The sequence below is a fragment of the Rousettus aegyptiacus genome, unplaced genomic scaffold (genome assembly GCF_014176215.1).
Source record: "Rousettus aegyptiacus isolate mRouAeg1 unplaced genomic scaffold, mRouAeg1.p scaffold_m13_p_3, whole genome shotgun sequence".
Classification (NCBI taxonomy): Eukaryota; Metazoa; Chordata; class Mammalia; order Chiroptera; family Pteropodidae; genus Rousettus; species Rousettus aegyptiacus.
Window position 1 is genome coordinate 109,855,429 of NW_023416306.1, and position 22,533 is coordinate 109,877,961.

At 38.6% G+C, this 22,533-nt stretch overlaps 1 protein-coding gene across 6 annotated transcripts in view; it reads left to right on the forward strand.

Annotated features, from left to right (window-relative positions):
- Positions 1-22,533, forward strand: part of FMN1 (formin 1) — a 373,160-nt gene that overhangs the window by 249,509 nt on the left and 101,118 nt on the right. For all 6 annotated transcript variants that reach the window (XM_016160807.2, XM_016160801.2, XM_016160803.2 and 3 more), the window contains 2 exons: positions 287-346; positions 5,443-5,563. In XM_016160807.2, coding sequence (XP_016016293.2) covers positions 287-346; positions 5,443-5,563 — 181 coding nt within the window. The remainder of the gene's footprint in view (positions 1-286; positions 347-5,442; positions 5,564-22,533) is intronic.

The window sequence follows — 22,533 nt, forward strand, 5'->3', positions numbered from 1 at the left end:
TCTTGGCTTTATGCCAGAAAATGTTGAGACAGTGTTTTGTTTGTTTGTTTTAGCCATTACCTCAGAGGTCTTAGGGATTATCTGTTTGGTTTTTTTCCCCCCAGAAAGAATAGTGTAATGTCATTTCTTGGTATAGATGCCATAGAAAATGGATGGGACGAGAAGAGAGGAAAGTCTTGTCAGTCTTAAATAAAAATATTCAGGTCACAGATTTCAGCTCTCAACTATATAATACTGCAGAGACGCATGTGAATGATTTTCATTTAAGCTTCTCTTTTAAACCTAGGATAATGGGATTAATCTGGTGGACTATGTCGTGAAATATTACCTGCGTTACTATGATCAGGTAAGAAAAGGCATTGTATGGAAAACTACACCAAAGGGATTTTAACTCTTACACATTGTTGGCATTCAGAAATTGGATGATGGATGGCTGGAAGGGGGGATTTCAAGTCCAACATAGAATCTGAGAGCTATTCGGCCTCCTTGGTTTACAGACGGAAACACGGAAGCCAAGACAGTTTAGGTGACTCTCATAAAGAGAAGTATTATTCAGTGGCACAAATCTACTGACTCTCAATTCACTATATAACCCAGCTTCAGAGAGACCCCCACTATCTCAGTGCCTTCTGACAAAGTTGTGAGAGGTTCTATGAAATCTATATCCATTCAGTAATTGGTTATATTTGAAACTAGATTCTTGGATGCAGACCAAAATTTAGAAAATTAATATTAAGTAATATCCAATACTTTATCAGTAAGGTCCATCTGTGAACAAATTGAAGATGTGGAATTTGAAATTCCTTCTCTCTGCTTAAATTACATTTGCAATTAGAAATAAAAATTTCCATGAGAATCTACCTGACCACAATTTTCTGCTTTATTCCTCTCCTTAAATTGAGAACAAGGAGTCCTGACTTTGAGAAGAAAGACGTACTGTTGTAAGTTGTTGAGAAATGTAGCAATCAGTATGAATGGAAAAAGTCTCAGGAAAATGTTGTCAGGACTCCTGCTTAACTGTCCATGTAGGCGAAGTTTTCCCTGGATACCGAGGGAGGAAATGTAAAGATTCCAGGGCCTTATTTTCAAAAGCCCTACGATTTTATCCACAAGACAAGCTAAGCACTGCTGATGTCTATAGTCATTCCTCCTACCTTTCTGGTGTGTTTATTTAACTGTTCTCAGTATATCTACAGCCAGATTTATCATTCCTCCTTCCCCACCCTGAACTTCTCCCCTGTTCCTCTTAAAAATATTGTAATTTTTGGTCATTTAGACATGAAGCTTGTGCTCCTCTTTGGTTCCTCACTGCCCTTCAACTAAACTGTTTCCCATGTTCTTCCTTGTTTTTCCTTTCAACTGACCCCAGCTCATTCAGACTTTAAGATAAACTAACTCATCCAGGGGATTCCAATTGCTTCCCAGCTGTCCTCCCCACCTCTGGCCCATCCCGCATCCTGTGGCCTGATTACATTTTATAGTTCTGATCATTTCACATCCCTTCTTTACTCAAAAATGAAATGGCTCCCCATTTTCAAGTGAATTAAGACTGTCTAACTTAATTACAGTCTTTTACAACCATATTTTTATTACTTTCCCTCTACACATATTCTGTGATTCAACTCAAGACTTAATGTTTTCCAAACACACCCTGTGCTTTCTTATTGATGTGTTTTTACATTTGATGCTCTCCCTAATTGGAACTATTCTTGTCACTAGCCTTTAAAAAACTTCTCTTTTTTTCTTATGAATACTCTCTTAAAATAATAAATTAAAAAGCCTTTTGGGAAAAAGCTTCCAGTAAATAAATAAATATACGTATACACACATGCAACATAATAGGTAATAAGCTCTTCAAAATCAACAGGAAAAGGTCAACTTGTCCCGTCCTATTAAAAAAAAAGTGGCAAAAGAGACTGCAGATAATTACAGAAAACAAATAGAAGGTATAAATTGTCAACTAGACATATAGAATTAGCAATACACACTGATGAAACCTTTCTCAGGCCTATAATATGTGTTTGACTGTGTTATTCTCTGTTTAAGATCTCTATGTCAGGTGAGACCCATATCTAATCTGCCCTGGACTCACCAAACTATATGTCCTATTAAGAGCCCATGGAAAAAAAATGTTCATAAATATTTTCATGTGCTCATCAAGCTTTTTGCCCATGGAGTTGTGCCAGCTTACAGGGGATACCTTTTTCTAATTCATTCAGATGTGCTGTATGGGCTAGCAAGGCTTTGGTCTTTTTATATCAGAATCTTTCTAGAGATTTTTATCCTAAGGAAAAAACTAGGACATGTATCATTTTTTTATTTAAAATAATTCGTAATAGAAAAATATAGCAAAAATTTTGGCAGTGTCCATAGGTAGAAACTAGGGTCAAATAAATTATCCTAGTCATAAAATGGAATAATACTCTGCCATGGAAAATGTATAGGAGAACATTTAGTGGTATTGGAAAATACTCTTGGCCTGCTTTCAAATTGCTAAATGTTTAAAATAATATACAAAATAATCTCAAATATGTAAATATAAATGCACACAAGCTCGTAAAAAAACCTAGAAAGATATATATTAAAATGTTTGATTATTTTTGGGTGGTTGGATTGTAAGATATTCTTTCTTTAAATTACTAAACATTATGAACATGTGCCACTTTTGTAAAATCTTACATGGCTCTTCTTCCATGAAGACTTTGCTCACTTCCTCATCTGTCATTCCTTTGAAGCCCAGGAACACTTTGTGTGAACATCGCCTTGTATATAGGCATCAATGAGCAATTATGTACCATTCTGGCATTGTTCCCTGAGCTCCAGAACCCATTGTTATCTCTTTTTTAGTGTCTATCATGTAGGTGCCTGATAAATACTTGCTGAGTTGTGTATACTTAAATATCAACAGGAATGTAGTTTCATCTATGAAGAAGTAGGTACGAAGAGGTGAAAGCTGTTTTCTGGTAGAGCGTGGTAGCCTTGTTGAGCTTCACGCACTATGTATATACCCAAAGTTTTGGCAGCAGGTACTAATGTGGCAGAATCACCCTGAAGAATCTTGAGAGGTAACGTTTCTAGTCAAGGTTGACACAATTTACCTTGTAGTGTCTGTCTCAACTAAGTCAGATGCATTGTGTAGGAAGGCCAAAATTTGCCTATGATATAGGGCTCTCCTTGAAGAAAGCTGACCCCATGTAATTGAGGAAAATCACAGAGGAAAATCTTACCATGAGAATAGTTTCAAACTTGGAATGGCCCAGTTTGGGAAAAATAAGAAGTCAGCATTTGTGTGGTGCTCTCCCAGTTTTCATTGTGCAAAATGCATTTCACTCAACAAAAGTGTAGACTTATGTGATTTATTAAACTATCCCTTCCCCCTAGGAGCATAAGTGATGATTTTTGTGGTTAGTGGTGATGAGCAATTACCTGAAGAAAGGTGACTCCTGCTCCAGGCTGCTCTCCATTCAAGCCAGGTTTGGGGTCCAAGTCTAGGTCTGTAAAGTTTAAAGAAACTCATCTAGAGCTATGTCTTTTGAACTCAAATTGAGCAAATTTCACAAGAGTAGTGACCAGGCTGAGTTGCTCAGCAGCATTTTCTCTTTTTCCAGATTAAAAAAAAAAAAAAATGAAGCCAGGACTGAGTCTGATAAAAAGTTTTGGAAAGAGATGTCATTCCTGAGTTCTTCCAGTGTAGATTACCATGGAGTTTTGTGGCAGGCGTCTTAGATGTTGTTCCATCTCGGCACTCAGACTGGGGTACCGCTTCCATTGTTTTTAAAGTAGTAAAATAAGTATAGGAAGATGAAAAAAAAAGTACACTGATCACATAAAATGTTATTCTGATCAAATGAGGAAAGCCACCTTTTCCCAGCATCCCAAGACCAAGTGAAGTTAAGGGTCTTAAAGAGAGGTGAGAGTCTCAGGGATCCCTGAAACCTCAAGAAAAGTGATTTGATAATGATAAAATAAGTTAGATGTCTCCTTCTAAAGGCACAGGCTTCCCAGAACAGTGTTTTATAGCCTCTCTGTAATGTTGCAAAGTTTATTGATAGGCCAGAGGTTATATTCTATACTGAGAACAAGACACAATTTCTGCCTTCATAGTGTTTGTAGTCTACTGGGGAAGACATACAAGCTAACATGGCAGTTTGTAAATTAATGTTGATAAGTACCGTGATAACAGTAAGTATGAGGGGCTCGTGGAAATGCCCAAGAGTTGGTTGCTGGGACTTAGGGGAAATCTTTGAGGAAATGATATCTGTTTTGAGACCTGAAGGATGAGTAGGAACAAGGAAGTGCAAGGTTGTTCTGGGGAAGGCTTGGAAAGAGGCAGGTTTATATATATTTATATATCTATATCTATGTAACTATATATAGATAGATAGATATAGATATAGATATATAGATAGATATAGATATAAAATAATAATAATAACCTAGAGGCAAGACACTGTGGCCCATTCTAATATTTTATGAAAATTTAGGGGAGGGACTTAGAGATGGGGTAAGGTAGAAATAAGGCTGGAGATGTAGACAAAGGCCAAATCATAAAGTGCTGTGTAAAGCAGTTTTAGAGTTTGGAAGTGGTCCTAATGGCAGTAGGAAAGATGGAATGTGAAGAAAAACTGGCACAGTACTGGCACAGTAGCTTATATGGAGAGACCTGAAGACTATCTGAGATAAGCAAGATACAAAGTTTATGTTATAACAGCCCAGGGAGAAAAGCAAGCTGGACTGGAAAAGAAATATGAGGCTCACCTTGTCTTTCAATGGGCCTGAAGGTTTTGTCCTTCAAGATGTTTCTAAGTTCAGATACTCTATTAGATATAGTTGTGGAGCTCGTCAAAAACTATTCCCAATCATGCCCTCAGTAAATATCTGCTAAGAGCAGGCAAACAACATTTGGAAAATTTTTACAGGTATGTGAAGAATTCTCACACACACACACACACACACACACACACACACGCTTCAAGTCGCAGAGGAAGGTAGGAAAAGGCATAAGGCAGGGTAATTGCAGTGCTGCCTTATCCAGCACCTTCCAATTCACACCCATTGACATACCCCAAAGATGAGTTATCTAATTGCTACCATGTGAAACTCAAACGAGGACTTTCAATTTAAATACTTTCATGTGTTCCTCCTATGCCTTTTTCCATGGAAGTAGACTGTCCAAGATCAAGTCATACCTGACAATTTTCCCTTTAATTCATGAGGCAAAATAGAACCTAGCCCATGCCATAGCCTATCTAGACGCCAGTAAGACCAAAATGATATTGTGAAAGACACGAAAGCACTTCGAAGTAACCAGCCCAAATTTAGGAATAGCAGAGGAGAATTGCTATGATTCTTATTCAAACATCTATTAAAAGACGCTTTGGAATTTCAACTGAAAGCGACAATGGGGAAGTATAATGTACTTTTGTTTACCATATCTTTTAGGAAGCAGGAACAGAAAAGAGCGTTTTCCCCCTGCCTGAGCCACAAGATTTCTTTCTGGCTTCCCAAGTCAAGTTTGAAGACCTTGTAAAAGACTTGAGAAAACTGAAGAGGCAACTAGAAGGTAACAGGAACTGTTCTGTTATTATGATGATAGCTAAGATTTTTTTTTTTTAATGATTTAAGAGGATGATTTATATGTGGCTTGTGGAATGGAATTGGTGCAGAGTTCAGTTACAGTACCCAGTAGCCCTCATGAAACTTTCTGTCTTGTGTACTTTTTAAAGGCACTGTATTTACATGTTCCTCTCTTTTGCTAGTGTTAATTAATGCTTGTTATATCTACATCCTGTTATATTTACATTTTCCAACATATAATTTTAATAATAATAATAACAGCGACTCTTACTGAATGCGTACCGTTGTCTCGTATGATTTTTATACTAACCCTATACTAACTCCATTTTAAAGTTGAAAAAATGAGGCTTAGTGAGGTTATGTTCACACAGCCAGTGAGAGGCAGATTTGCTGAGTTCTAATCAGGTCTGTTTGCATTTTCTAAACTAGTTTGCTATGCCACCTTCTCTGCCTGTGTCTCTGTGTCTCTGTCTCTGTCTCTCTCATACACAGACACGTACAAATATACATATATGCGTCTCTATATGTTTGGTTTATGTATATTACTGATAATGATGACAAGACCCATAATAAACATTCTCTTTTAGTTTAATGTACATTTTTTAATTATTCAAAACAAAGTGCTGAGTCTCGAAAAGTGAAAATATGTATCTCTTGGGCAGGAATTTTCCTTCAGCATTTCCAGAGTCTTGCATTCTTGCTGTGGAGACATCTCCTTGTCCAAGAATATAAGTGCTTGCATTGGAGTTTGTATAACTCCAACTGCAGAGCCACACGGAGGATTTAGGGAGCGTGTTAATGTGGAAATGGAGCCCAGAGTGCCAAAAGGAAAGCTTGAGGAAATGAAGAGCTTGAACCAGGAATATTTTTACACTAAGACATAAAATAAACATTTAAAAAATGTTTATTGTGAAAGAGTGTTCAGAAACCTAAGTCTTAGAGAACAGCTTGAAAATGGAAGTAAAGTGGGAAAGATCTGTTCCTCATGGCAGGGAAAGCCATTTATTTATACTTGGGGCATAAAACTTGCTTAAATAAGGATAGTGGTTACAAGTGAATATTTTTACCTTGTAAATTATTTTTAAAGGCACATGTGGATTTTCTTTTCCCTCCTGTTGATGTGGTTGAGAGCGTGAATTCAACCAAGTGAATGCTTTGTCCAGGAACGTGATATGTGAACTTGTGGTTATTCTTTTCTCTTTCCTAAAAAAGAATGACAGTTTTATCCTTGTCTAAGATGAAGAGCTTGATCTTTATTGTAATAAAGCAGAGTAAGCCATCATGGGGCAGCTTTTTCTGTTCCTCTCCAGTGGCAGAATTAGGGCCTAGGCCAGTCCTCCTGATGGCTGCAAGGTGAGCGGTGGTGGTGAAGACCCATGTTTGTTCACTCCATGGCCGTCCCTGAATGCCCATCTCCTCATCTCCTGGCCCTTGTAAACTATTGGGTTGGGCTCTCCTGTAGTCTTTTGAGCAGAAAGATCTATGATCTATGATCCTGATCTATGTTTGCTCTTTCCCCTTCTCCTGCCTTCCTTCCAGGGGCTGCCTCTTTCAAGCATCCTGGCTCAGCCACCTCCCTTTGGCGTTTCTGTGTGTCTGAATGTAAACAACAAGAAAATGAGAAGAGTGACTTAAGGGGCCAGTGGACAGGCAGGGTTTCCCTCAAAGCTTTATCACCTATTTTCTCTAAGGAGATCCTAGGCGTCATTCCAGATCTCACAGTACTCAACTGACACTTTCCTTAGTCAATTTTAAGGGAATACACCTCTTCTGAAGCTGAAGGAGCTGCCCTATGAAGGAAAACTGAATATCCCCTCAGTTATTTCTCTTCTTTGATTTGGACTTCTCAAAAGTCGTGAAGTCCCATAAAGGCAAATGAGGAAACTGGGGCTCCCCGCAACACACATTGAATATTTAAACAAAAATGCCCTGCTAATCTTTAGGGATGCCAGTGTTTTTAACACATGAAAGGTACCTAGTAAATATTTAAAGAAAATACAGACCATTGGTTCTCTAATGAATTTCTTTTTCTCCTAAATGCCATCTGGCGAGATGGCCAGAGTCGTGGCGGTCCGTTTCATCTCACGTTCCCATTCAGGTTTCACCTCCTTTTCCATAAGGCCTTGGTGTGAGCCTAGATTGAATGTTTAATTGAAGAGGACATAATTTTCACACATACAGCAAAGATTTGATGAGGCTTTGAGGTTTATTGTAGCCATTAAAATGTCGTGGCTGCTGGCAAAACCCCAGAAAATGTCTAAAGCTAAACCAGATGTGATTAGCAAATTTCAAGAAGTCTCAGGCCCCAGTTCTCCCAGCAAGTACAGCCTTTTAGTAGAAAATGATTTTGAGTAACATGAACCACACCTTAACCGTAGGATGTGAATTATACTGTGATCGTCAGTTGTACAAATGTCACTGATAGAAGTAGAGGTTGTCAATTAACATCTTTCATAGAGACAAGAACTTTGAATAGCACCTTTACATAGGTAAACACAGCAAGGAATTCATGATAATAGTAGCAGCTTTGATTTATTGTGTGATTATTATCTATCAGGTGCTTTACATATATAATTTATTTTAATCTGTACAACGACCCTGTGAAGTAAATCGGCAGTCCCCAACCTTTTTAGCACCAGGGACCAATGCTCCTATGAGAATCAAATGCCTAATGATCTGAGATGGAGCTGAGGCAGTGATGCTCATGCTAGGGAGCGGGTGCAAATACAGATGAAGCTTCGCTTGCTTGCTCGCCACTCACCTGCTGTGCAGCCTGGTTCCTAATAGGCCACAGACCAGTACCAGTCCACGAACTGGGAACTAGGGACCCTTGAAGTAGATATTATTACTGATCTCTCACGAGAGGAGGAAACTGAAGTTTATGGTGCTCATATGACTTGTCGAGTCACTTCACAGGTGATGACCTAGCCACACTGTGAAACTAGATGTGACACTAAGCCATGTATTCATGACATATCCTGCCTGTGGCTCGGAAGTCTCCATATCGTATCAGAGATCAAAATGGAAAGTATGTTAAAGGTATAAAGCCTCATGGAGATAAAAATTACTGAAAGAGAGTCACTGAACATGTGTGTATGAGCGCAAGTGGGTTGTACACACACATTCGTAGAACCACTTATATAGACCCTCAGATCAGATAGAGACAGAAAAGAACTTACTTTAAGCTAGAGATAGGTACAGGGAAGATGTATAGGAGAGATGAGTTATAAAAGTGAAAAGACACAGTATTGCATAAGATTAGGACCTCAGACTTTGGAATCAGATATGTATTTTTTACTGGTTTGGTGAAAGCAAGATTTTATCAAGTACCATAACCATAAAAAGTATTCATTTTCTCACCTCTAAAACGGGACAATTATAGTACCTACTCCATAGAAGGTAATGAACACAGAGTTCCTTAGGAAGGAGAGCTACAATAAAGCTGATTAGGGGTACGTACTTTTTTCTGGAAAATGCACAACTTGTAGAATCGGGTCCATATTGTTGCAGAACCAGCTGGCTGTGTTTGCAGAGAATCTAATTCTGAGAGCACTTGAGCTCACTTCTCTACATTTTGAAGACAGAACCAAGTTCCTGGTGCCTGGGAACATATTTTGTGTACTGTTCTGCATCCTTTAATGAGACAATAATTTTAATTTCTCTGATACTGTGATGTTATGAGTAACAGGGAAAACCAAGAAAACTGTAGGAATAATTGCTCTCTTTCTTATTCTTTGACCTTGTTTGCTGACCAGAATCCTGAAAGTATTCTTACCATCCCATGTGTGGTAGGCAGAATAATGGCTTCCAAAGATGCCCAGATCCTAATCCCTGGAATCAGTGACTGTGTTACCTTACATGGCAAAAAGGGACTTTGCTGACATTGCGATGAAGAGATTATCCTAGACTACCCAAGTGGGCCTAATCTAATCACATAAATCTTTCAAATGAATCTTTAAAAACCAACAACTTTCCTTGTCTTTGGTCAGCGGGAGATAGTACAGCAGAATGATCAGAGAGATGCATTTTTGCTAACTTTAGAGGTGGAGGAAGTGGACAATGAACCAAGGAATGCAGGAAGCCTCTAAAACTGGAAAAAGCAAGGAATAGATACTCCCTGGAACCTCCAGAAGGAAAGGCAGCCTTGTCAGCACCTTGATTTTAGGCCAATGAGACCCATGTCATATGGGAACTATGAGTAATATATTTGTGTTGTTTTAAGCCACTTTTGTGGTAATTTGTTATAGTAGCAATAGGAGACAAACACATCATGCAATGTATCCTTTCTGATTGTGCCAGTTAATACATCATACGTGTGCACGCGCGCGCGCGCACACACACACACACACACACACACATCGCTGAGACTGTAGATACAGGATTTCCCACATCCTGGCACTCACCAGTATTACATGAAATGTGAATTAGTGCTCTCCAAAAGAGTCTACAGTCCAATAAACCTGGAATTGCTCTATCCTAAAATCATATCCTAGGGATTCACAGTGCACACATAGTTATTAAAGATTCTGGGACGTCCTGCAATAAGAAACAAAGCAAAATGGTTTAACCCTGTTTAAAGCAGCATTTCTCAAATTAAAACATTGTTTTTTCTTTCACTTGACTACTTAGTAATATGTAGCAGAACATGCATCCCGTGAGATGTAGTTTAAAAATGGATGTTGATATTATTATCAGATTTTTAACATAAAGACACAATTGTCGGTATGTTATCATGACTGATTGACCTTAATGGGAGGGGCTGTGATGAACAATTACGGCCATGCTCTTTAATATCTCTCTTAATACTCCCTGGCTACACTGTCCTTACTGAGTTTGTTATCTATGTAAACAAACAGAGCTCTCAAATCCTCTCTGATGTCTTGATGCCTGAAAGCCAAAATGAATAACATTACTGGTATTCAAAATTACTCTAGTGTCGCTCCCCCACCCCTACCCAGTCCATATTTGTTTGACATGATCTTGTGCTAGTATTTGATTATGAAAAATTCATTCTGGCTATGAGAGTAGGAAGGTTAATTTTTTTGTTGCTGGAAAATGACACAGGAATTCTTCAGATAGGTGTTGAGAAGTCAATATATTCTGAATAGTTTAAGAATATAAATAAATTGCCCTTATTAGCTAACAATAGTTACTTAGTATCCCTTATCAGTAAGGGTGGGTTGTTTAATCAACTAGCTATGACCTAGATCTTGCCCTCTTATTACATATATAAATTGAGAAAATGTAATTAGTAGTTAACCCTCAGCATAAGATATTCAAACTTGTTTGAGAATGTTGGCCAAAATGCAAGTTTGTGTGTGTTTTAAGATAATTCCAATGATATCCTTTTCTCTAAATATTTAAGACTATATATTTGAACATGTCTTATCTTATGTACCATTTAGAAATATTTGGGAATACACTTATACAGTTTTGGAAAGACAAGAATCTCTGTTGACTTTTTTTCTATCTGTTACCACTCTATAAATGTTTATCCAAAAAATGTTTATCCTAAAATGTTAACTCTTTTAAGCCTTCTCTAAATTAGATGCTGTGTGAAATGCATAGTCCAGGCATTCAATAAATGTTAAAATCTTCATTCTAAGTTTGAATAGTAGTAATATTTCTAAACTAACTTTACATCGAAGTGCATCTGTTACATCTTCAGGCATTTTTGATCCTGATCTTTATTTTAATGGAGGGACCAGTTTAGGCCAAACATCCAGATGAATCTCTGTTTTGTAAAACACCAGCACTTGAATAGTCTACTCAGAATCTAAATTACAGGAGGATGTAAATTCATACATACATGAAAGTAACAGTTCAAGAAATAGAGGGGTTTTTTGTTGTAGGTTTTTTTGTTTTTGGTAGATTTTCTGAATGGTGGTCAACTTGTCTTCCAGATGAAGGTGACATTGAATTCATTCATTTATCTCCACTCCCTTCTAAAGGAACAAAAACCAGAAACAAAAACAAAAACAACACATGTTATTTAGAGGTGTACAGTCAATGCCAAGATAATCAGCTAAAAGAGGAGGAATTAGGGTGGGAACCACACACCTACACATGTAAAAACATGAAATGAGAACATTTTTACATGGTAGTTTCTCATGCCCTTTGACAGAGACTGTCGTAGTGATAATAGTTAACCGTTTGGATATGCATATGAAATTTTACAATTAAAACTAGGGTAAAAAACTCAACTCATTGTCAACTCTCAATTATAGATAGGTAGATTAGTGAGGTTAAGGATTAGTCTTAGCTTTTAAAAAGTTAATAATATATTTTTAATATTAATCACTGTGAGTCACCTATACTGCTTACACGTTGGAAAATCTTTCCAGTTTGGAACTACATGGTAAGCAATGGACTATCGTTTCTCTTGAAAGATGGAAACAGCCCTCTCTTTTGCCATTTAGCTCTCTGATGTGTCTGGGCAAATACATTGCTGAGATAACATTAGTGAGGTCCTGAAGGGGGAGTTGTGTGGGCCGGGGTTTGAGACTTTGAGCGCTGACAGGTTCGGTAGGGGATGCTGCCTGCTGAAGAGTTGGCGTGCTCCATGGCGAAGAAAGGGCAGGAGGGCTAGTTTGCAAAACTTGCATTTAATCTTATTTTTTTAGCTCGGATTTGGGGTTAGTAGTGGTGCCCCGCCCTCCTTCTATTACTGCAGTTAAGTAAGAGTTGACTGTGAGAAAGGAGGAGACATACTAATAACTGGTGTTACTGATCTGCTAATGGATATTCAAATTTGCATCATTGAAGATGGAGGGAAGGATCCTGTCCCAGCTCCACTGTCTAGTTCTTTAGTGCAAGTTCGCCTTGCCACCACCCTGTTTAACTCTTTCTTGCAGCCGTGTTGGCTCCTCCTCGGCCAGGAGTTATGTTTCTGTCTAGCATTTGGATGAAAGTATGGCCTTTGGCAGATTAAGTCAGTCAGTACTGTTGAGCCCCAAACAGAATTTAAGAAAAGTGATGGCCTATTGATACTATTTCAGGAAGCAAAGGAAATGATTTAAAGAAAGCCCCTTTGAATATGCATTAGACACAGGGGCCTACCAAGTGGTAGGGGTTGGGGCCTGTGGTAGAGCATTCTGCCCCCAGTGCATGCAATATGGGGGTGCCCTTCAGGTTGCCAGATTTATTAAATAAAATGCAGGAGGCCCAGCTAAATCTATATTTCAGATAAACAAGACTTTCTTGAGCAAAAGTGTGTTTCAAATATTGCACAGGACGTACTTATACTAAAAAAAAATTATTTCTTGTTTATCTCAAATTCGGATTTAATTTGGTGCCCTGTCTTTTATCTGGCACTTCTGTAGAGAATTTAAAAGCGATAATAAAACCTACTGAAGTTTGGTTCACTTTTTATTACCATTATGCATTGGCTATTCTAAACAATCTCAGTGATGAAATCCTCCACCCTGCAGGAGCAGACGGTGGACACAGGAGCAGTAAGCATGTTCAGGGTTGCAGTGCGTGCCCATTTCCACCATCACGAATGACAACAGTTACCATTTAATGAGCACTTACTAAATACCAGGAAATTTGCTTGCATCATTTCTATTAGTTAAAAGTACTTCAAATGAGTACCACCTGCATTTTCAGAGTATGGAAATTGGAGCAACTTTGTTTCTAGTGACAAAGCCGAGATTTGAAGCAGGTTTATCTGATTACAAAGCTTATATTTTTTCCCACTGTATCATGCTCTAATCTTTTACTATGTGTAGGCCCACCCTTTAAGCACTGACAATATGATCTAGAATGGTAAATCTTGAAGGATAAATCCCATTTGGTTCTTCTCTAGTTCATCTTCTAAAGGGACAACAGATAATAATTGGATTTAATTTAGGCTTTTTCTTCTCTTCACCCATAACCACTCAGCTAATCTACCTGTTGTAGTGTCTATCTTCCTATGGTTTGCCTGTCAATCTCTTTTCATTTCTTTAACACACTCTCTTCCTCTCTTCCTCTCTCTTTCTGACAATTATGTAGCCTTTGTTTTATTCCTTCATGACCCAGAAGATAAATGAACTAGTCAAACATGGTTAGCCAGAGAAATAGCAGAGTATTACAGGGCCACCCCTAGGCAACCCACACGCTTCTGACTCCTTTGTTATCCCTTCCATTTGTGGAAATTACATGTAATGGGCTTCTGACATAGATTAGAAGGCACGAGGACCTTCCGGGACTTGTCAAGTCACAGACCAGAGCAGACTATTGGCTTCTGTGCTCAGGGCCAGCCCTGACTTGCAGCATGAGTGACTTCCACCACCTAGCATTTTCAAATGTTTTTTTCTCCATGAGATTATATGTTCTTCCAGAGAGAAAGAAAAGAGGAAAACTAGACCTTGTCATGACAGTGAATATTTTCTTTAATTACTCATCTGAGCATGGTCCATAAGCAGTATGGCTCTAGTAATGGGGGAAAAAAGACTTTGGAGAACTCTGGGAGGACTTCTGAGAAGAGATGGCCAATTGAATGTTCATTTGTATTGAGCACTCATGTGAGATTTCAGTTCCTCCGAAAATTACTAAAGCAATAATATTAAAAGGAGTTCTTTAAAAGTATATACTCAAGAATACAGAATGAGAGAGAAGACCATAAACACAACATTTCTGAAGCTCAAAAAATAGATGGACAAGTGATAATGAATTAACCAAACAAGAAAGCTGAATTCTACCCTAGGAGTGGAGAAAGGTGAGAAACAATTCAATTTTTACCACAAGTTTCATACACACCACAAGTTCACACATAAACTCATACATATACATACACAAACATCATATATACTCACATGTAAATAAATCAAAGAAATCATTCAAGAAAATTTCCCAAAATGATGGACACACATTCCTAATTTTAAAAGGCCCAGAGAGATGCCAGCACAGTGGAATAAAACAGATACATACTGGCATTGTTATAGCATTTCAGAATACTCGGCATGAAAGGAAACCTTATATACTTCTAAAAGCGGGGAGGGTGGGGTAGGATGTGGAAACATTAGATTCAGAGAATACGAAGCAAAATGTCTTCAGACTTTTCAAGAGCAACACTAGAAGCTAGAAATGAATTAGAATTCTGAAGAAAAAATTATTCCTATTCCAGAATCTTATATCTATCAAATTATAGGTCAAATATGAGGGCAGGATAAAAATGTTTTCAGACATGTAAGTTCTTAAAAAACCTATCTCCCATGGAACTATTTTCAGGATGCTACTAGAGAAAGTGCTATACCATAAAATAGGAAGACAAAGCCTCTGGGAAATAAAACCATCCAGTGGAGAAGGGAGGCGAAGGGATGGTCCAGGATAGATAGCCCCATGTGACAGCTGAGCATGAAGAGCGAACATTCCAGATTAGATTAGGTCAAAAGAATCATGGAGAAGCTTCTTGAGGAATATGAAATCTGATGTATCTGAATGTTTTGACAAAATTTACCCAACTAGTAACAGGCTTGGAGTTCATTTAGTGATAATCACATAGAGAGCAGAGCAAATTAGAAAAAATTGTGCATTCTGAGGATAAGAAAGTTAGGTAGGGGATGTTTAGGAAAAGTGAGTTAATCAGAGTTTACATATATCAGCTGGGACTGGGAGTTGTTTTTGCAAAGTCATAAAAATGTCAGCACCGAATACCAGTCTAAGTCACTGGTGGTGCCGCACTGGAAGGGAGCCCCTGTGGTGAGTGTGGGGAGCAGGAGGGGGGTTGGCGTTGGGGACTGCTCTTCATAGAGTGCAGAGAGTTCACTTATTTTTTTAATTACGTGCATGTATAACTTTAATAAATATGAAAAGGATAACAAGAAACCAAAGCATTTGGAAGTGATAGTTTAGATAAATTTCAGCAGCGGAGGCTGGTGTGTGGAAAGTAGTACTGGCCTGGGACTTAGGAGATGCAGTTTAAAAATCTAATTCTGCCTCTTACTAACCATGCAATAAGCCATGCAACTCTGACAAATCACTACCTCTGTGAGCCTCAACTGGAAAAATGGAGCTGATCATTCTGCCCATTGCCCAACTCAGAGGAATATTGGAAGGATCAGATGAGTAGATGTATGAGGAAGTACTTGGGAGGATGTGGGAGATTATTGCCTAAACTCATTCCGAGCCTTGCAGTTTGCCCCTACATATTGTATCCTAGAACCGAGAGGGGAAATTGATCTGGTGGGACAGGCCTGGCTAATTTATCACCTTTTAGGAAGCTCCAGAAGACACGCCTTGAATGATTATTGACCGTGCCTAATTTATTAGCTCTTTCCTCCTTCACAACCCATTTGTCCACTGCAGAAGTGTGCTAAGTCCGAACTCTGCTATGGCCTGGTTACATTAGCCAGAGTCCTAACCGTGTTGCCATGGTGTTAAAAATATTTAGTTTTGCAAGCAAAGTTTCAGAAATAATAAAAGAAAAACTTTGATATGATTTATTTTTGTAAAATGATTTCAACAAAACAGACATAAGGAACTAGGGTGAGAATTTCAGAAAGGCAGTGGGTGTAAAATGTTGATTAGCATGGAGACTTTTGATGCAAAGCATTCAATTAAGTGCAGCACGGTGGGTAAAGGTCATACATTTCCCAAATGGAATGCCTTCAAAGACAAGCTGTACAGAAAGGAGAGAGGATACGGAAACTGAAACCTGATTCACCCGTTTAATTAATGGAAGGAGTTTGTGTTTCCCTTTGAAGCCACGATTGTGACATCTCTAGGTGGGAAGGATGAGTTATATTGTCCTGGTTTCCTCCTCTCAATTTTCACTTTATTTCTACCCTTTATTTATAAATCAACACAATAAATAGAATTTATTTTGCATTTTTTTCTTTGACAAGAAGCATAAGACATTGAAATAAAAACTACTATCATGGAAAAGTCTGAGTCGCAGGTGCCGAATTCAGATTTGTGCTTCACAAGCTGTGCAGCTCTTGGCGGGTAGTTTCATCCTCCACATCTCAGCATCCCTGTATGAACGGGAGGTTGCCCTGCTGGCCTCACTGGTTGCTTGAGAAGATTAATTGGAATCACATGAAAGAAAGCCCTTTGTAGAGTGTAAGCAATAGGAAAAACATACCCTTTATTCCCTTTGTGCCCTCATGTCTGACATCCAGTCCATGAGCAAATCCTGTTGCCTCTTTCTTTAAAACATGCCTTGAATCATTTTATTGTCCTCCATATCCACACTGCGTTTCTAGTCTAAACCACCACCTCCCTTTACCTGGGCCATAACATCAGATTCCTATTAAGTTTTCCTGCTTCCACTCCTGCCCTCTTTAATCCAATCTCCACACATCCGATGGGTCAAGTCACTTAATTGTTTCATATTCATCGTCCTTAGAATAAATCCAACTTCAAAACTTGCAGATGTGCCTTACAAGTTTCTACACAATTTCCCCACCTTTCTTGTTTCATCTCATGGCACCCCAACCCCTCCAGCCTCACACCCCTTCTTCATGTTCCAACCCAACAAGCTTGTTTCTGTTTTAGGCCCTTTGCAGCAGCTGCTCCCTCTGCCTAGAATGTCCGTCCTTCCTCTAGATATCCCCATGCCTTGGGCCTCCCTGGACCACCCAAATTACAGCACTCATTCTGAATAGTCATAGCTATAGCCTACAGTTCTGATATTGCTATTATTTTTTATTTATGTGTCAATTTTCTCCCTCCCCCTTTCTATAAAAGCAGAGATCTGATGATATTTTTAGTGTTTATATCTACTGTATGGGTCAGTACCTGCCACATAGTTGTTGTTCAACTGATATTTGTCGAGTGGATGAATGAATGAGCAAATTAATAAATGGTAGAGAAGACTCAGCTTACTTCAGATAATCGCTGACCTTGCTATTTGAGAGCGGTTAGATTATTTCTTTATGGGCAAAAATGTCAAATGAGTATAAACAGCTTTAGGAAGCTTTAGGAAGTCAGATTTTAAATTAATCCAAAAGGAGATACGAGGGCCCAGAGAGGTAGCAGGTGCCTCACCCACTTCTGCCTGGAAGACTGTGTCATGGTGGTGGGCAGGATAGGTACTATTAGGAAGGGTAGTTGTGCTAGCAGATCTTGAAAGTACATTCCACCTCTGGGTTTCTAAGATGATTACTACTGATGCGCTATTTCAGTGCATTATACAATTCTCCTAATTCAGTAAGGGTTATTGGATTTTTCCCTAGACTTAGTTAATTAGAACAGCTAAAAATCCCTGGAATTCTGGCCATTTACAGGATATAAAAGTCAACTGTAAAAATATATCATGTTTGGATCTCAGGTATTCTCTTTCTAAATGGCTCTTGAGGATCTGCTTTTAAATTGATCCATGCCTCAAAAATTCTATTGTCGATATTATCTAAAAGTTATCTTTAGAGAATAGGACTCTTTTCCAATATGGTTGGTTAATAGAAAAAAGTTGGCCCAGAGTTGGCCCAGGAATCATAGAAAATGACACATTCATCTAAATATAGTACCATTCGCCTGTCTTTTGATGCAGAGCTGAGGCCTTTTCTTGAATTAAGATCTGTTGAATAGAGTTTTATGGGTCTTCCCTATGTACTCTGCATGGATGAGGTTCACCCGTGGGTTCCCTTTTGTATTTTTAAAGTAGAGTCATGGCTTTTGCAAATCTCACCAAAGAATCTTTCTAGATATTTATAATTGTTCTCAATCATTTACATCTGTCTTGCCCACACCTTTTTAAAAGTGACCTTTTTTAATTTTCAGTTTGGAATAATTTTAGATTTTACAGATTGTATAGAAAGTTTCCATATAGCCCTTATCCATTGTTAACATCTTACATGGTTGTGTTATGTTCATCAAAACTAAGGAACGATCACTGACAAATTTCTATTAACTAAATTTACAAGTGTTCATTTGGACTTCACCTGCTTTCCATTAATGTCCTTTTTTGTTCCAGGATCCAGCCCTGAGTACTGTACTACATCGAGTCTCCCCAGTTTTCACTGGTCTCTCACACCTATATTTAACAACAATATTTTAGCTTCTTCCACTTGAATTTATAGAAGTAGTCCTTTTTCATAGGCACATTGCTACGGTTGCCTTCCGGTAATTAAATTACGTAATTGCGATAAAGAGAACTGGTATAAGCAGGTTGGGAAACTGCTCTTGATAAGGATTCAACTCAACTGTGGGAAGAATTGTCCAGGGAAACCACAGAGTAGCCTCTAGCTGTACACTTTCCAGCATGCTGTAGAAATTGGGTGGGAGGAATGGAAAGTAAAATTAATTTGGCAAGTCCATTGGCTACAGTGTCCTCCATATTTCTCATTCAGAAAAAGATAAAGATGTTAATGTGGTTATAATGGTGATACCTTATTTGTGTATAGAGCTTCATCCTTTGAGTGGGTAGGGCAGGCATATACAGTGGAGAAAACATGTCTCCAAGATACAAAGCACTATGGCTGGGATCACCCAGCCAGGCATAAAACTTGGGTCTTTTGATTGCCAAGCCTGTGTTACTATAAATTTGTGTCAGCTCAAAACATTTTCTTCACAGAAATAGATTTGTGGGTGGTTTTGTGAATATCAAAATATTTTCTTGCCCAAGTAAATTGTGTATCTTGGACCCTCTGGAGGATTCACAGTTCACAAATGGATTCTTTTTGAGTCAGACAATCAAATGAGTCAAGTTAGAGAGAGACCTCTTCAGCTCCAGCAAAGAAGATTGGAGTTTTTGCCAGTGTTTTTATTTCCTCCAGATATCTTCCCAGATTTCTTGGCTGTAGCATGTCTCTTAGATGGATTCAGTCTGTGGACTGTGACTCTACTTTTTAGGTACCCAATGCGAAGATCAGTGACCTACCTGGGAATCAGCAACCCTGGTTCAGGTCTCCTCTGTGCCCTTTAATAACATAATCTCCACCTAACCTCCCTGGTCTTCTGTTTCTCCGTTTAAAATGAAGGGGTCTCAGTGGTGGTACTTGGTAGTTTTTAGTTTCATTGCCTTGTTCCTTGCCTTTTGCAAAGGACTTTCATAGGTACTCCGCATTGTTTTTAGAATGTCCCTGTAGATGGTTAGAGTAAGAAGGAGAACAGCACAAGACCAGCAGTTCTGATATCTCTGAGTTTAGATTCTGATTCAGCCCCTTAGTATCTGCAACTTTACCTATCTCACCTAAAAATAGTGGAAATAGCAGGACTGAGCTCATGGGGATCTTGTGAGGAGCAAAATAAGACACATAAAGCAGACCGAGGTCCAAGACGCCATTAGCCAATAAGAGCCATTTGTTTTCAGTCATACAGGTTAAGAAATTGAGTACAGAGATGAAAATCAGTATGTACAACTCAGTGTAGACAACCAGGCACCGTTAGACCAGTAACTTTCCCTGTGCCATAACTTACAGAAAAAGGAAGCCCAAGGAAAACCTAGAATGACTAATGTACTAAAACTGCTAATTTGACTGTGTTTTTAAACTGTTTTTCTTGACTGTTTTGATGGCCTTTTAAAACACCATCAAATATCTCCAAAAAAAAAAAAAAAATCCCAAAATAAGAAAAGGACCTTGTTTGACCTTTTCAATCAGTTCACTTGTTCAGCAAATATTTATTCAAAGCACTGAGTTAGCTGCTAATTTTAAATAAACTCACTGAAACATCAAGTCATTTGTAAACACATTTTAAGTACAAGTGTTACCCTCATTTTCTAGGGGAGAAATTTATTCCTACTCTCTCCTGATTTCTCTCCTGCCAGGAACAGTAATCTGTCGCTAAGAATAATGATTAAACTTGCTGTCTGTCTGATAGTTGGGAAGGTGAGCAGCATTTGCATTCCAGCTGTTTGGCAGATCCACAAAAACATTTGTAAAGTCTTTCCTGATTGTGATGCCACAAAGAGAATGAACATATATTTGCTACCTCCTGTTTAAGAAACTATACCTTGGAATTACGTGTATCTATCTAGTTTGTTTTTTAAATCCAGGACACACCTCCCCCTAACCCCCGACTTCCACCCCAAAATTGAGTGTTTTAAGCTGGGGCTGAGTGTTTGAACTGAAGTGTACTTTTCGTGTATTATTTTTCTTTCTTAAAGTTATTATAAAATTAATTGTAAATCATAACCAGTGAAATGTTCCTGTCAGTGACATGGAGCAAGAATTAAAAGATAGCTAATCCAATAGGAATAGTTAAATGGTTGAGTGATTTGTTCAAAGTCCTATCACAAGTACCTGGCTCATCTTGAAGACAGGGACAAGTTCCTGGGGCTCCCCAGGCCAGCAGGTGAGAGCTTTGATGGGCCTCCCTTGCCTTTAAATTTTATCACTTGGGCTCATTAACATCAGGGCTAAAGACGTTAGGGAGTTTAATGGGCATTTCAAAATCCGTTATACCTAGCCTCTCACAGGGGAGAATTTCCCCTTTCCTCTAAGAGTACCCCATCCTTTCTAAAACATTTACACACACTCACATGGTATGTAACCATATAATAGCCTCCTGTTACAGACCTCACCAACTCACCTTCTCTAACCTGGCAGGCCCTGGGATGCAGACTGTTGGGGCTGCTGGACCAGTAACTTTCCCTGTGCCGTAACTCACAGAGAGGCAGGATCAATGACAGGTTTACAGGAGAGTGGGGCTTTAAATAGCTGAGGTCAGTGTCTGGAGGTTTCCCGTTAATGCCACTAACACCATCCCGCCAGTGAGACTATCAGTCACGTTGTTACTCACTCTAAACTATTTCTGATTTCCAACTTTATTTTCAAACACATCCTAAGAAATCCCGACTCCCAGCAAATTGACAATGCAACCCTCTTTATATGAAGCTTTGTTTATAGGCCACAATTCTCCCGACAGATTTACAAGTGTCTGCGGAATTTTAAAAGACGATTGCTTAACAGGCATTAAGTGAGACACATAGGACTGTGTAAATATTTTAGCTGGAACAGGGGATTTTTTGAAATGTGTGAGCCAAATATCACATTAAATCTGAACACAGTGGCAAACTGATCAGCAGTAGTTGCCAGCTTCATGCTTTGCCAGTGATTCCCATAGCCAAGATTAGGTACCAGAATCAATCCACTGGTTTAGGTTGTGTCTTTTAAAATAACTTTGCATACTTTTCTTTTCTTTCTTCTCTTTATGCCTTTCCATATTTTATCTTTCATTTCTCTATGGTTTATTTAGATGTAAACACTTTCCAGAGTAGAAATTACAGTTAATGTGACTAAGCAGTGAAGGCTAAAATGAGATCTTGGATCCAGACAGAGGTCAGAGAAACTACAGAAGGTTTGCAGCTGTCCTGGTTGAGGGACATGCAAACAGGTTGCTTCTTGCTAATGGGCTTATGTTTCTTAATCGCTGGTCTCTTTGTGGCCAGCTGTTGTACTGTTGGAAATAATCCTAAAATCAGTATTGCTACCTCTTCCGCTTGCTGATTTCCTTGGATTGTAAAGAGGCAGGCCTGTCCCCTTCAAGATTTATATATGTAAAAAAAAAAAAAAAAAAAAAAATCCATCACTTAATTTTAGTGAAAACTACCATGCAATAAGCATTTTGGCTGTGGAGGAAGTATTTTTTCTTTAAGCATTCCTACAGGCAAACCATTTTCCTGATTTGAGCAATGGGTGGAATGTATTGCTTGACCTCGAATGTAATTTCTGTGAGAATGAGGCATCTTACCCAATAGGGCTTTGCTCTGCCTTTGCTGGTTTCACCAGCAGCCTCTTCGTTTTCATCCACCGATTTTCACTAAAGATACTTCTTAAAATAGTACTCACTTGGTTGCCAAAAATGTAAGCTCTCTTCTCTGCAAATGGCTCGAATTGTAGTCATGTGTCCAGATCATTATTGGATATTGTTGATCCACAGGTCTAAGCATTTTAAACTTTGTGTTCATAATTATATACATGTTTATATATTGTTAGAATCTGAGTGTTCGATGTAAATTTTAATTGGCCTGTAGGCACCCCCAAATTTAGATACCTTCCCCAGTATTGACAGTAGTGTGCTTTACATTCA